Source organism: Lycium ferocissimum, chromosome 8, assembly GCF_029784015.1.
Source record: "Lycium ferocissimum isolate CSIRO_LF1 chromosome 8, AGI_CSIRO_Lferr_CH_V1, whole genome shotgun sequence".
Classification (NCBI taxonomy): domain Eukaryota; kingdom Viridiplantae; phylum Streptophyta; class Magnoliopsida; order Solanales; family Solanaceae; genus Lycium; species Lycium ferocissimum.
In genome coordinates this window covers 33,821,804-33,835,671 of record NC_081349.1, presented here as the reverse complement: position 1 = coordinate 33,835,671, position 13,868 = coordinate 33,821,804, and the positions used below count along the sequence as shown (strand labels likewise).

Below are 13,868 nucleotides of genomic sequence, written 5' to 3'. Positions count from 1 at the left end.
TACACTATACTTCGATTTTTGTACGCTTCATAATTTTATTCCACTCTATTAACTCAGCTCATGATCTTTTATCATACACTACAATTAATCTAACATAATATTTTCTTGAACTTGCTTTTGTGAAGATCAGATACTAAACTATCATGGGAGATTCCCCTGCTTCTTACATATACATGGTAACTAAACAAGGATAGCATAAATTTTCTTAGAGCGGGCAGTCTTTCTATCTTTTTGGGTTTCATGTACAAGGCAATGTTTTTTTTAGATTGAGATGCATTGATCTTCGTGCTTTTTAATTTTTTTTAAAATTTTTGATCACTCACCAGTAATCATCAACTTCTCATCATGATACCTCAAAGAACTTACAAGGGTCCTTTTTTTCACTTCTTTATTCTATATTTCAAGGAGAGCCACCTTGGAGCAACAGTAAAGTTGTCTCCGTGTGATCAGTAGGTCGGTTCGAGCCGTAGAATCATTCTTTGATGGTTGCGTCTGTGTGACATATAGGTCACGGGTTTGAGGCGTAGAATCAGCCACTGATGGTTGCATCTGTGTAACTTATTGTGTAACCTATATGTCATGGGAGCCGTAGAATCAGGCACTAATGGCTGAATCCGGGTAGGCTGCCTGCATCACACCCTTAGGGTGCAGCTCTTTCCCGGATCCTACGTGAACGTAGAATACTTCGTGCAGTGAGCTGTCCTTTTTCTTGATTCTGTATTTGAAATTTGGGAACCCTTTTTTTTTTAGGGGGGGGGGGATTATTTTGCTGTTTTTGTTCCTATTGTGTACTAACCTGATTATCCTTGATGTTAGGTGCAGCACCTGATAGAGAAGTGCCTAACTTTCCACATGACAAAAGAGGAGTGCATGGAGGCACTTTCCAAGCATGCAAATATCAAACCTGTCATCACTGTTACTGGTTAGCGCTGTGATTTTTTATTGGATTTAACTAAATATTATTAAACTATCAGTGTATTTTAACTTCTTGTAATAGGTAACTTGCCTTAATTTTCAGGTAATTAATCCCACTCATTATGTATTGCTATGTTGCTCGGGCTCTTCAAAAATACCGCCAGGTGTGCATCAGATCCTCCAAAAGCTATGCATTTTTGAAGGATCCCACACGTGCGGCGGTATTTTTGGAGGAACCGAGCAACATAGATGGACAGTTACCTATAGTTTCCTTTTAGATAACCTAATATAGTGTATTAAAGTGAACCCTTTTTTCCATTTGATGTGAGCTCATGCCGGTTCTACTGCTATTCCTATTCAGGCATGCACAAATTATCACTATGAGGGACTTTGAAACCATAAGCTAAGAGTACTTTTTACAGTTATAAGAATGGAAAGCTTTTTAAGAGTAGTGTTTAACTGAAGTTCTGCAGAAAGCTTTTGAAGCCTTCTATTACAAAAGTTTTGATGATTAAGCTTCAAATACTTAACCCCTTCAACTTAGTAGAAGAATATTAACTTATTAACTGCTCATAATGAGGTTGCTATAGGTCATTTGATACTGATTATTTTGCAGTGTGGAATGAGTTAGAGAAAGAGAACAGGGAGTTCTTCGAAGCATACTCTCAATCACATAACAAAGATCACGCGACAGAGGCAGAGGCAAGTACAATGATTCAGAAATTGATGTTGGATCAAGATCATACCAAAGATTCAAAGAACGAATAACATATAATCGTACAAACGACGTTTATATACCCTTTGAGTTCTCTGTTGGGGCGCCTGCATTGTTGCCGGTGTTGGCAATATTAAAGAAATTACATTCAAGCAAGCAAATATGTCATGGTTTGAGGAGCCTATCTGTCGCATATAGACCTTTAAGGCATGGTAGCCTAAGCATCGAGGTGAAGTCCGGACCTAAAAGATGTCTTATGAGCCATAAATCCTATTGTATTCATTATAGTCGTCACATGCTGGCAAACTCAAAGGCAATTGGTAATTGAAGTACTAATATGTCTCTGCATAGGGAAAACTATGCAGGTAGCTATGGTGTTAGGAACTCTTCAAAAATGCCTTTGGGTGCATGTCGAACCCTCCAAAAGTAGTACATTTTTGGAGGATTAGACATGGGACAACATTTTTGGAGAATCCGAGCAACACAGGTAGGTTGTAGTACTCTGTGGTCCCTTATTCATATGTTCACTATCCTATATGCTTATTGAATCAGCTCCCAAATCCTAAGTTGAGTATATATATTTTATGAAAATAGTACTAGCAACTAGCAAGTTGGTGTTAATAAGCCAAAATCTTAAGGATGTGTCATGGCTCTGTTTTGGAAATCTTTTGTTTCATCTGTGAAGTGTTGCCTAGTGAATTTGGGCCTCTAGCTGTCTTGTAGTGTTGTACAAAATAGTTCATGTGACATGTGATTTCCTTGTTATTTAGCAATTAATGAAATGTAACATGGTGGGGCCTACATGTTCATTTTCATGTTACAATCGTGCACCTTATGGAGTATGAACTTATAATAGATGCAACTCTGTATGGTAAAAAGTCTATCCTACATTGATCAAGTTTACACCGGTTGTCAATCTACTAATACCCTCCATTTCAGGCTTAGAACAGCCCTCACCTCAATCCTACACTTCGACAACTAGTTATATCATTATATGCATTCACCTTGACAAGCTAAACCTACCGAACTCCAGGTTATTACCGCTCTCACCCAGGCAAAGTTAAATGGAGTGATATGATTAGTAATGATTCATATTGTCCACTCCAACTAATTTAATTGGTTTGAGGCATAATTGTACTTGTAACTTGTAATAAAACCGATGATTCTTTACCTCTTTCCGGTTATACCTCATGGTTAGATGAGACTAGTCATGGGATAGGGCTTGTGCAGCTAAGGTTAAAGTGGGGAGGGATCAAATCCGGGTTTTGGATGAGGGTTGGGGTGGGGGAATGAGGATGGGCAGTAGGGATCTTTTTTCACTCATATCGGGTAAGATCTGCATACATATTACCCTCTCCAGACCTCACCTGCGTGATTTCATGGTTATGTTGTTGTATCAATGAAGTGTGGCCTACCGATCAATAAGGAGGGTGACTCTATGAACTACTTGAGGTGAACGCAAACTAACTATACACCACCTTATAAGAAAAGCTACAACATTAAGCAACATTGACGACTCCAGGGCCGAGGTCTTCAAGTTCCCAGAAATGAACAATAAATTGAGAACATGTGGAAAACTTCTCTAATTAGAAACTTTTCAATACTCTACATTAAGCATGCATATTATGGGACCTTTATTCTTTTCTCCATGATCTTATTACCTCTTTTTAACTAAACTAAATTATGAGTGAAAAAGCTTTAGCATAGTGTCAGTTACTAGGGGAAAAAAGGATCAACAACCAACATACTTCATTAACTAATACATAATTTTAGAAGAACATGACTCATTTGTTAGTAGACATAAAGGAGTAGTACGAGGATGATCGATCCACAGACCACATTGAACGATTTCTAAGATCTTAGTATAGATTACATTCATAATGCTGCACCCTCAAACTGCTTAATACCCGGAGGCAAAACACCATTATAGTTTCGAGTCAGTTCATGCATTAACCTTTGGAGCCCACCCTGCGATGACATACTTTTCTTCAGCCTTGGTTTTCTTGAACGACTCTCGCTCGAAGAGCAACTGCAGAAGGAGAACAAAAAAAATGTCAACTCTTGCACCACTTTATAGCTTTGTCTCAAGAGTGTTGGAAGACATGACATCCCTAGCACAAGCAAAGGCATTTTGACATAGAGAATACGCAATCATAATATCAGCTATGTTTCTTGGACCCTCCAAAATTGTTGTCGCACCTGTGTCAGATCCTCCAAAAATGCACTACCTTTGGAGGATCTGACATGTATGCGCTGACATTAATGTTGAAGAGTCCGGGCAACATAGATTACCAGCAGCTAAACATGAAAATTTTTGTTGTTTTCGTAAAAGAATTACACACTATCAAGACACTCAACATAGGAGGAAACAAGAAATTCAACAATTGCCAAGTTTCGTACCATACTCAAAATTTAAGCTTTACTTTGAATTAGGAATGTTGTTGAAAGTAAATTCTCAAGCGAGTAGAGTTTTAAGACCACCATAAAAAAGTTAAGAGCGACTCTACTCTACTGTAGGAAAACGAATACCATCTGTTGGACAGAGACATACAAAGAAATTTCAGGTATCAGTCAAACAGTCATATTCATTATAATTCTCTACTTCTGTCGTAACAATAACAATATGCTTAATAATATCACAATCGTCTCTACTTCGGCACAAGAAATGTTCTCAATACCCACATAAAAGCAGATACCGACTGCGCACACACAGAGAGAAAAGAGAGTATACCTTAATGTAGTTACGCACGTGACTCAAGCTTTCAGGGACACTCCACTTCTTGAAGTGGCCAAGAGCCACCTCAAGATGGTACAGTTTTGGAGCCAAGCTCATATCAACTGAACAAATATTCTGCCCATTGACATATGGTCCCTGATGAAATTCACAACCAATAGAAGATAACAACATGGTAAATATAAGAGACGCATACTTAAGTTAACAAATCAGACAGTTCAATTAATTAAAAAAAAAACATACATGAGCCTTGAGATGCTCTTCCAAAGCTTTTAATTCATCAAGCAAAGCCTGCTCGGTACCATCACTAGCATCCTTGCTCTTCAGAAATGAGACAAAGGTAGGAAATATTTTCGAGCCCCTGCAATCCCAAACAAGTTAGAAATGATATTCCACCCGTCGACATCAATGAAATAAAATCAGTCTAGAGAAAGACAATCATGTAAAAGGAAACACTCAACAGATAAACAAAATAATTACTCCTTTGTTCCATATTGAATGTCCATTTTCACTTGGCATATTAAAATGTTAATCTAAAGGTGAAACATATGAAGCAAAATGGTAACCTTTTTGCTTCTGCAAACAGGAGAAATGTCGTAGGTATTCAGTAACGAGATATTAAAATACACGTGGAGTTCGGTTCAAAAGATTGAAGAAGAGTTTCTGCAGAACTACTTTTAGATTGTTGTAACAACTGTTTTCAACAAATGGCCAGAAAGAAAAAAAATATTCTTTTTGGTTGCAAAACTCCTAAAAATTCTAAGCCAAATTCCACCTAAGACATTTGAGATAGACTAAAACAAAACATGTGGTTCAATTTGGAACACAAGAAACACAGGGTTTTGCATGATCTAAAGAAACACAAGCCACAAAATTGAACAGAACCATCATAAAGCTCATATAAATGTAGCTTACATAAGTGCAGAAACCTAAGATGAATTCACAAATCACAACTTACTTCACCCCAAAAAGAATAAAAGGTTGGGTAAGTGAAGAGGAAAACTTTCTGCAGAATTCTGAAGGAAAAATGTCATGTTAAGTAATTGGAAACAGCAACTCTGTAAAAAAGTTTCCACCTTTTATTTCAACATGGAGTTCGAGACAAAGAAAACGTTAGAAAATTGTTGTCTTCTTTTATTTAAATAACCCGTGCTACATATAACATGAAGTTTCAATTTATAAGTAAGACCCAAAACACTAAAATCAAAGCAAATTCAAAGATACATCCAATAAAACAAGCAGAGAAATATGGTCAGTTAGAAACTAATATAAACACATGGAAAAAACAAGAAGAGAACATACACAGAGGTAAATTCAGAGGGAGCAACGAGAGAGGGAGTTGGGTATTTCTCTTCAATAAGTCCAACAATAACATCAGAATCTGGAATCCATTTGTCACCAAAATTGATCACTGGAACTTTCCCTTCTGGGTTCACTTCCAAGAACCTAAAACCACAATCCCATAACAAAATTTTCAGTCTCAGAAAGTTAAAAAAAAAAATGTAAACTTTGAAACAAAAAACATAAACTTGCTTCAAATTTACCATTTGGGCTTGTCACTAACATTGATCAAGTGCATCTTGTAAGGCACTTTCTTTTCCTCCAATGTCAGAAGTACCCTTTGACTAAATGGACCTTAATATCACAAATTCAGAAAAATTCAAATCAACCCATCAAAATTTTCCAGAAAGGAAACACACACGTACACTCTCTCTCTAAAACAAGGGTATAAATCATAAAGAGCAAAAGTACAGTCTTTAGAAGTACCCTTTAGCTAAATAGACCTTAGAATCACACACCCATCACAAATTCAGAAAAATTAAAACCAAATGAAAATTTGTCCCAAAAACAAAACACACACACTAAAACAAGGGTATATATCAAATGAAAAATTTGCCCCAAAAACAAAACACGCACACTAAAACAAGGGTATAAACCTTAAAGAGCAAAAAGTTACTTTCTTTAAAAGTACCCTTTAGCTAAATGGACCTTAGAATCAAGAAACCATCACATATTCAGAAAACTAAAACTAAACCCATCAAAATCTACAAACACATACACTAAAATAAGGGTATAAATCTTAAAGAGCAAAAATTTACAGTCTTTAGAAGTCCCCCTTAGCTAAATGGACCTTAAAATCACAAATTCAGAAAAATTAAAACCACAAACCCATAAAACCTTGCTAAACAAGGAACACACACACATAAATCAAGGGTATAAATCTTAGAGAACAACATATTACAGTCTCAGATATACCCTTTGGCTAAATGTACCTTAGAATCACAAATTCAGAAAAATCCAAACCAAACCTATGAATTTTTTCCCTTCATCAAAAAAACCTATGAATTTTTTCCCGAACAACAACAACTCACACACACAAAAACTAAAACAATGGTATATCTAAATTTTATAGAGCAAATGATTACAGTCTTTAGAAGTACCCTTTAGCTAAAAGCACCTTAGAATCACAAATTCAGAAAAATTCAAACCAAACCCATCAAAATTTACACACACACTAAAACAAGAGTACAAATCTTAGGGGAGTAAGAGATTACAGTTTTTGTAAGTACCCTTTAGCTAAATGTACCTTAGAATCACAAATTCAGAAAAATTCAAACCAAACCCATGAAATCTTTCCCAAAAACAACAACTCACACAGACACACACTAAAACAAGGGTATAATTCTTAAAAAGCAAAAAGTTGCAGTCTTTAGAAGTAACCTTTAGCTAAATGCACCTTCAAATTACAAATTCAGAAAAATCAAAACCAAACCCATGAAAATTTGCCCCAAACAAACACACACACACACGAACACAAAAAAAATAAAAAAAACTAAAACAAGGGTATAAATCTTAGAGAGAGAGAGAGATTACAGTCTCAAAAAGTACCCTTTGGTTAAATGGACCTTAAAATCAATAAACAAACACAAATTCAGGAAAACTCAAACCAAACACGTGAAATTTTTCCCAAAAACAACAACTCACACACCCCCCACCCCCCCCCCCCCCCAAAAGAAAAAGAAAAAAAACAATGGTATAAATCTTAGAGAGCAACACATTAAATATCTTTAGAACTATCTTTTAGCTAACTGTACCTAAGAATCAAGAAACCATCAAAAATTCAGAAAAACTCAAACCAAACACATGAAAATTTGGAAAAAAAAAAAACACACACACACACACTCTACAACAAGGGTATAAACCTAGAATCTTAAGGAGCAGGAAATTACAGTCTTTAGAGGTACCCTTTGGCTAAATGAACCTTAATATCAAAAAACCATCACAAATTAAGAAAAATTCAAACCAAACCCATGAAAATTTGCACAAAACACACAAAAGGGTATGCATATATCACAAAAGAGCAAAAAATTACAGTCTTTAGAGGTACCCTTTAGCTAAATGCACACATACACACTAAAGCAAGGGTATAAATCTTAAAGAACAAGATATTACAGTCTTTAGAAGTACCCTTTAGTTAAATGGACCTTAAAATCAAGAAACCATCACAAATTCATAAAAAAAAAAAAAAAAAAAAATTCAAACCAACACATGAAAACTTGTCCCCCCCCCCCCCCGCCCCACCAAAACCAAAACCCCCACAAAAAAAAAAAAAAAAAAAAAAAAACTAAAACAATGGCATAAATCTTAGAGAGCAAGTACCCTTTGGCCAAATGTACCTTAAAAAAAAAAAAAATCAAACCAACACATGAAAATTTACCCAAAAAACAACACAAAAGAAAAGGTATAGATAAATCTTGAAAAGGGAAAGAGAAATTACAGTCTCCAAGGACATTAGGGGCACCAACAGCAGCCTTAACACAAACTTCAACAGCAGCCATTGATGAACAGTAGTAACTTTGGAGTAGTATAGTAAGAAGTGCTAGAGAAATCTGAAGAAAATAATGGTAACTCATAAAATAGAACTCTCTATAAATCTAGAGTGCAATAATAGCGTCTATTTCAAGCATTTTCCACGTGTCTAATTCTCCAAGTCCATGCTACGTTACAAATTTGTGGGGTCCGGAACAAAAATGGCTTAAAAAAATTTTTTTTTAACCAAAATACCCCAATAAAAAAAAATGTTACCAATATACCTTTATACTGCGCTAAATCACTTAACTGTAACGGTAGTTTTTAAAAAAAATACTCTTGCGCTAAAGGGCGTTTTGTCCTGGGACTATAGCGCGGTAAAAATATTTATAAGTCCGCCATTTTCTAAAATCGGCTTTATTTTCACTCATTTTTTACGTAGTTTAGCCCGTATATTAATATTTAGACTCCGAAACTTCAATATTTTATATAGAACCCTACTTATATTTGTACAATTAATAAGATAGGCTCAATACATAAAGAATACGCAATACTTTGGATTGTAAAAAAGTGCTCAATGTTTGAAGACTTGTAGTCATTAGCTTTACGTTATTTATCTTTTAGGGTTTCGTCTTATTTTTAAATTAATGCTTAACTTTATTTCGAACCTTTTTTTTTTTTTTTTTTTTTATCAATTTAGGGTGTGAAACTATAAATAATAATAAAAACTAAGATAATATGTATAAATATGCAAAAAATATATTATATTTACGATAAATTACAACACTAATGTATATACACTATCGAGGATGGGTCCCACATGTAAAAGTATGCCGGAGACATATAAGCTCACGCCATCCCCACCGCCCTCGCCATCGTCTCCATCGTCCTTCTTCCTCTTAATTTGGGACGCTCAAGTCACGATCATCTCCTCTTCCCTAGCGTGCGCCCGACATAGAACGTGCTTCTTCGGGATCTATCCCGCCGGCACGCTCGAACCTCGGGCCGAGCTAGGTGCGGAGACTCAACCACTTCCTCGTCCGGTAATTGAAGGATGAACCTAAAAAGTATATAATAATTAGTACCATTTCTTATTTATATTGAATACATTAACGTTATTTATTTAATGACCCGTGTGTCAACGGGCGCCGGCAAAGGCTCCCGAGATGGGTCCGTAGGCCTTGGGTGTGGTGGTGAATATGAGGTAGTACCGGACGAGATTTTCGAAGTCCAAGTAAAGATTATAAAAATTAAATAAATATTTACTTTATATTGAATAAAAGTAGTTTTAAGTAAAAAACTTACATGCGCCTCGAGATCTCTCGAGAAGACGCCTTTAACGACCGAGTGCTCCCGAGTGGGTCGCTCTTTGAAACCGAACTAAAATATCAAAATAACGAAATAATAAGTAACATACATATTTAAAATAAGTACTTTAAATAATAAAATATATATATTAAATATTGACCTTATGTTGAATAAAAGAAATTGTAATAAAAAGCTTTTTCGTGGCTCGGTGGTCGTACGGGAAGAAGCTAGCTCGACAGACACAGAGAAAACGATGGGTGGCACGGTGGACCCCGGCCGAATCCTAAAATATAAAATAATAATGAGTAACATATATATATATATATATATATATATTTAAATAAATAATTTAAATGAACAAATAAGCATTTTAAATACTAACCTAGATCAAAAACTCAGAAGTCAAGAATCACTGGTCCCTCTAAATTCCTCATAGGCCGCTCAGCCTAAAAGCCGCGTAACGCCGCCCAATCAACGTTATCACGCTCCTCCAAAGTGCAAGATACAACCCAAGCAAATAGCAAGCCGCCGCAAACGTAGGTAGTCCCCAGCGAGTCACACCCCACTGAACGTCGCTACCGTGGACTAGACCGTGAACTATCCGGAACGGGATAGGCCTCATCCGCCCTCATCTACCGTATGGTGTCCTCCACCACCAGGTACTACCAACGCTCACGGCGTGACGAGATAGGCCCTTAATCGCGCCGCCTCCTCTCGGGAGCATCCGGCTCCTCCCCGGCTCCCATAGTCGGCCTCCGGCACAGCCCTCCCCGCGCCGCACCCGAACGCCCGCCGGATACCATCCTCTCGCTATTACCATCTTAAGGCATATGCTCTAACCCCAACATGCGTAAACGCTCGTACGGCCCTAAGTTGGTCAAAAAAAAGTTATTTTTTAAAACGTAACATTCAATGCGATTAAATAAATCTAAATACGATAAACTTACCAATGCCATCGTACGCCCGGCGAGTGCCGAGTATCCTACATCCCCGTGGGGACGCAAGTTGGCGGGTTGCGATCAATCGGCGTGTGATACGATGATACCCGGCGCATGTAATCTTTGAACGGGAGTCAAATGGCCGACGACGCCTAAAGTGTCCAACTTGTTCTAATTGGGCCCGAACATGTACGAAAGCGTAAAATCATCATCATCGACGGCGGCTCGATCGTCCCGGCGGTATTTTTTACGGACGTGGGGGGTATACTCGTGCGCCCAAACGCGTAGTAAGCACACGGCTACGTGTCCCTCTTACGATGTCCGAGGTGTATCAATGGACACCGCGACATCCAAACCCCCGACTCCGCCCCTGGCGGCGCAAACCATCTAATATAGCAACAGTACGGCCCATATATAAATAGGCATAACATATACATACAAATCGCTGATCACCAAGTCGAAAAGACGTTTAATTAAATTATTAATGTAAATTTAAATTGTTTTACCGCATCGTCCGTCATATGATCTTCGGTCCCGAATGGTTGTCATAGGCGCATATCCACATCCCGATCAAAACCCGCTGTCCACCTCCTCGCATAAGGCATGTCGATGTAAGTACGGCCGAAAAGCAAGATCCTCTCCCATGCCCATAATCGTGACGGCGATATTAGAAAATACGATTTTTAAGTCGTCTTTTCAAGAAGTTTTGTCTACATTAAAGGAAGGCATACTTAAAATATTACCTGGAGAACAGAAAAATCCACACACATCTGTGACAACTCCAATAGACGCTCGACACAGACATCTGTAAAGATACGCCAAAACCCCCCCCCCCGTAGTCTCTCGGGCGGTCCGGATGCTCCAAGAAACCAAATAACGTAAGCGACAAAGGCACCCGATGAATTCGGGGGAACAAGATGCCCCCGAATATAATAACGATACAAACATGACGATCAACAGCGTCTCCGCGGGTGCCGTCATCAACCGATCAAGACCTCCAAAAAGTGCGAGTGCACTAATCCGAACCGACTGCGTCCCGACATCCGGCCCACGGGCGCCGGGCACGGGGTGGGGCGAGCCTAGTCAACTCGTCGCCCATGTCCACCGAGAGGAGGCTCGTAAGTGTATAATGGCTCTCCATCTACCCGCGGTCAAATAGGACCTCCACATCAAAGTGTAATCGGGCCTATGCGAAGATGGAAGGTATGTGTCTCTCGGCCTCCACCGCTCAACCATATTTTAGCGCCCAATCATTTCGACCAACGGACACGCAAGTAGATGCGCCCCGAAACACTATCTCCAAGACGCGAGGGTGTGGGGGGTGCTCGCGTAAAAGAGCCCAACTTCCGTAGCCTACGGGCGGAGCCAGTAGATATCCCATAAAGACCGACCCATAATAAGTCGTCTTGATTGTCTTGTAAAGACAATGCGATCTATCACCAGGGTCCCGGGTGAACAGAGGCCCCGCGTGAGCATCGGGCCCCGGGGAACATCGGGCCGGGGGAACATTCGGATCCATGAAAGAGTCCGATTACAAAACTAAATTAGTCGGTATTCTTGAAATGAAAGATAAATTATATTAACTAATTAATAATTTGTAGGGAATATGTGAATTATGTAGTATTATATCTTGTGAATAATTAATATGGATAAAATTTAATATGTGATAGTAAGGACACATATGTGATGGCAAAGACTTTTTTGAGAATCATCTTAAGTTAATTAGTTTGAGAATCGAAATTCAAAGAAAGTAATATTTGTTTAGAACTCTATTTTGAATATGTGATATATTTTTAATTGACCAAATAGCCAACACAACTACGATAAAATTAAACTAAAAGAGTATATTCGTCGACCACATATTTTCCTACAAACTTTACATTTTTTTTAAGCTTATGTATTTATGAAAAGAAGAACTTTAACTATTCTTTTTAAGATAATTTTTTTTTATTTAACATATATATATTCACGCTTTTAAAATTATATAGATACCAATTTATAATCATTTACAACTTATCTGGATGGTTGTTACCTATTGTATTATATTATGTTGTTAATTTAAATACAATGTTTGTTTTGATTGTTACTTTTTTAGATAATCTTTACATTTTTATCGTTAACTTATGTATTTATGAAAAGAAGAACTTTAACTATTCTTTTTTAGATAATCTTTTTTTATTTAACATATATATATTCACGCTTTTAAAATTATATAGATAACAATTCATAATCATTTACAACTTATCGGATGGTTGTTACCTATTGTATTATATTATGTTGTTAATTTAAATACAATGTTTGTTTTGATTGTTACTTTTTTAGATAATCTTTACATTTTTATCGTTAACTTATGTATTTATGAAAAGAAGAACTTTAACTATTCTTTTTTAGATAATCTTTTTTATTTAACATATATATATTCACGCTTTTAAAATTATATAGATAACAATTCATAATCATTTACAACTTATCTGGATGGTTGTTACCTATTGTATTATATTATATTGTTAATTTAAATACAATGTTTGTTTTGATTGTTACTTTTTTAGATAATTTTTATGTAACGACGAAAGGTCCTATTTTATGTAATCATTGATTTGGTCCTATACAATATGACACAATACGAAAAATGTCAAAATAATACATAACAATCATCCAATCAAAGTGTTAACAACATAATAATTCATTACCATTCAATTTCTTTCAATTCATACACAATATTTAACAACTAATAAATTCATAATTAATATTTAACAAAATAATAATTCATTAACAATTCATAAATAATTAACAAATTATCAACTCATAAACATATAACAAATTAACAATTCATAAACATTTAATAAATTAACAATGCATAAACATTTAACAAATATTGAATTAAACCAAAAAAAAAAAATTGGAACAGTGGCAAAAGCCACTGCCCAGTCCGAAAAAGAACAAAAAAAAATTGTTTTTTTTTTTTTAAAACATAGCAAGGATTAAATGTTAAGCATGCTTAGAATATAATGTATATAACAAAATAATAACAAAAGTTCATAGTAAAAAACCTTAATCGAAGATTTTTTGTAGAGTTATTTAATCAAGTTCTACGCCGCTTTTCCCCAAAATTTGAACTTAGAATCTTGCTTCCTCGACTTGAATATCTGAGAATCTAAACTTTCCGGACGAAATTTAATAGAAAGTGACGTTTTTGGAAGTGGGACCACCTCTTTTTTTTCTCGTCAATGGCCGGTTCTTTTTTTTTTTTCAACCCCTTTGGAGGGGACCCAAGTGGTGGAACCCGATCGTTTATGTTGATGACTATAACGCAGTATTTTACTGCGTTATATTGTAACGCAGTAAAATAATGCGCTATATTGCCAAGTAGGAAAAGTTCTTTAGCGCATTATTTTACTGCGCTAAAGCAACTAACGGGTTCCGTTACGGTTAGTGCTTTAGCGCAGTA

General features: G+C 36.5%; 2 protein-coding genes across 3 annotated transcripts; one reads left to right on the top strand and one right to left on the bottom strand.

Moving 5' to 3' along the window:
* On the top strand, window positions 1-2,439 carry LOC132068165 (uncharacterized). 2 transcript variants are annotated; one of them, XM_059461662.1, is made up of 3 exons: window positions 1-176; window positions 823-922; window positions 1,532-2,439. In XM_059461662.1, exons 1-3 carry the CDS (start codon window positions 144-146, stop codon window positions 1,681-1,683), a joined length of 285 nt encoding a protein of 94 aa, XP_059317645.1. In that variant the 5' UTR covers window positions 1-143; the 3' UTR covers window positions 1,684-2,439. The 2 variants fall into 2 exon arrangements, with proteins under 2 accessions (XP_059317645.1, XP_059317644.1); XM_059461661.1 differs by having other exon boundaries at window positions 20-176; window positions 817-922.
* A 965-nt stretch (window positions 2,440-3,404) lies between these two features.
* LOC132068164 (glutathione S-transferase DHAR2-like) lies at window positions 3,405-8,293 on the bottom strand. Its single transcript, XM_059461660.1, has 6 exons — window positions 8,143-8,293; window positions 5,909-5,999; window positions 5,667-5,810; window positions 4,608-4,725; window positions 4,362-4,502; window positions 3,405-3,659 (listed from the first exon to the last, which is right to left on the bottom strand). Exons 1-6 carry the CDS (start codon window positions 8,276-8,278, stop codon window positions 3,573-3,575), a joined length of 717 nt encoding a protein of 238 aa, XP_059317643.1. The 5' UTR covers window positions 8,279-8,293; the 3' UTR covers window positions 3,405-3,572.
* Window positions 8,294-13,868: the final 5,575 nt, after the last annotated feature.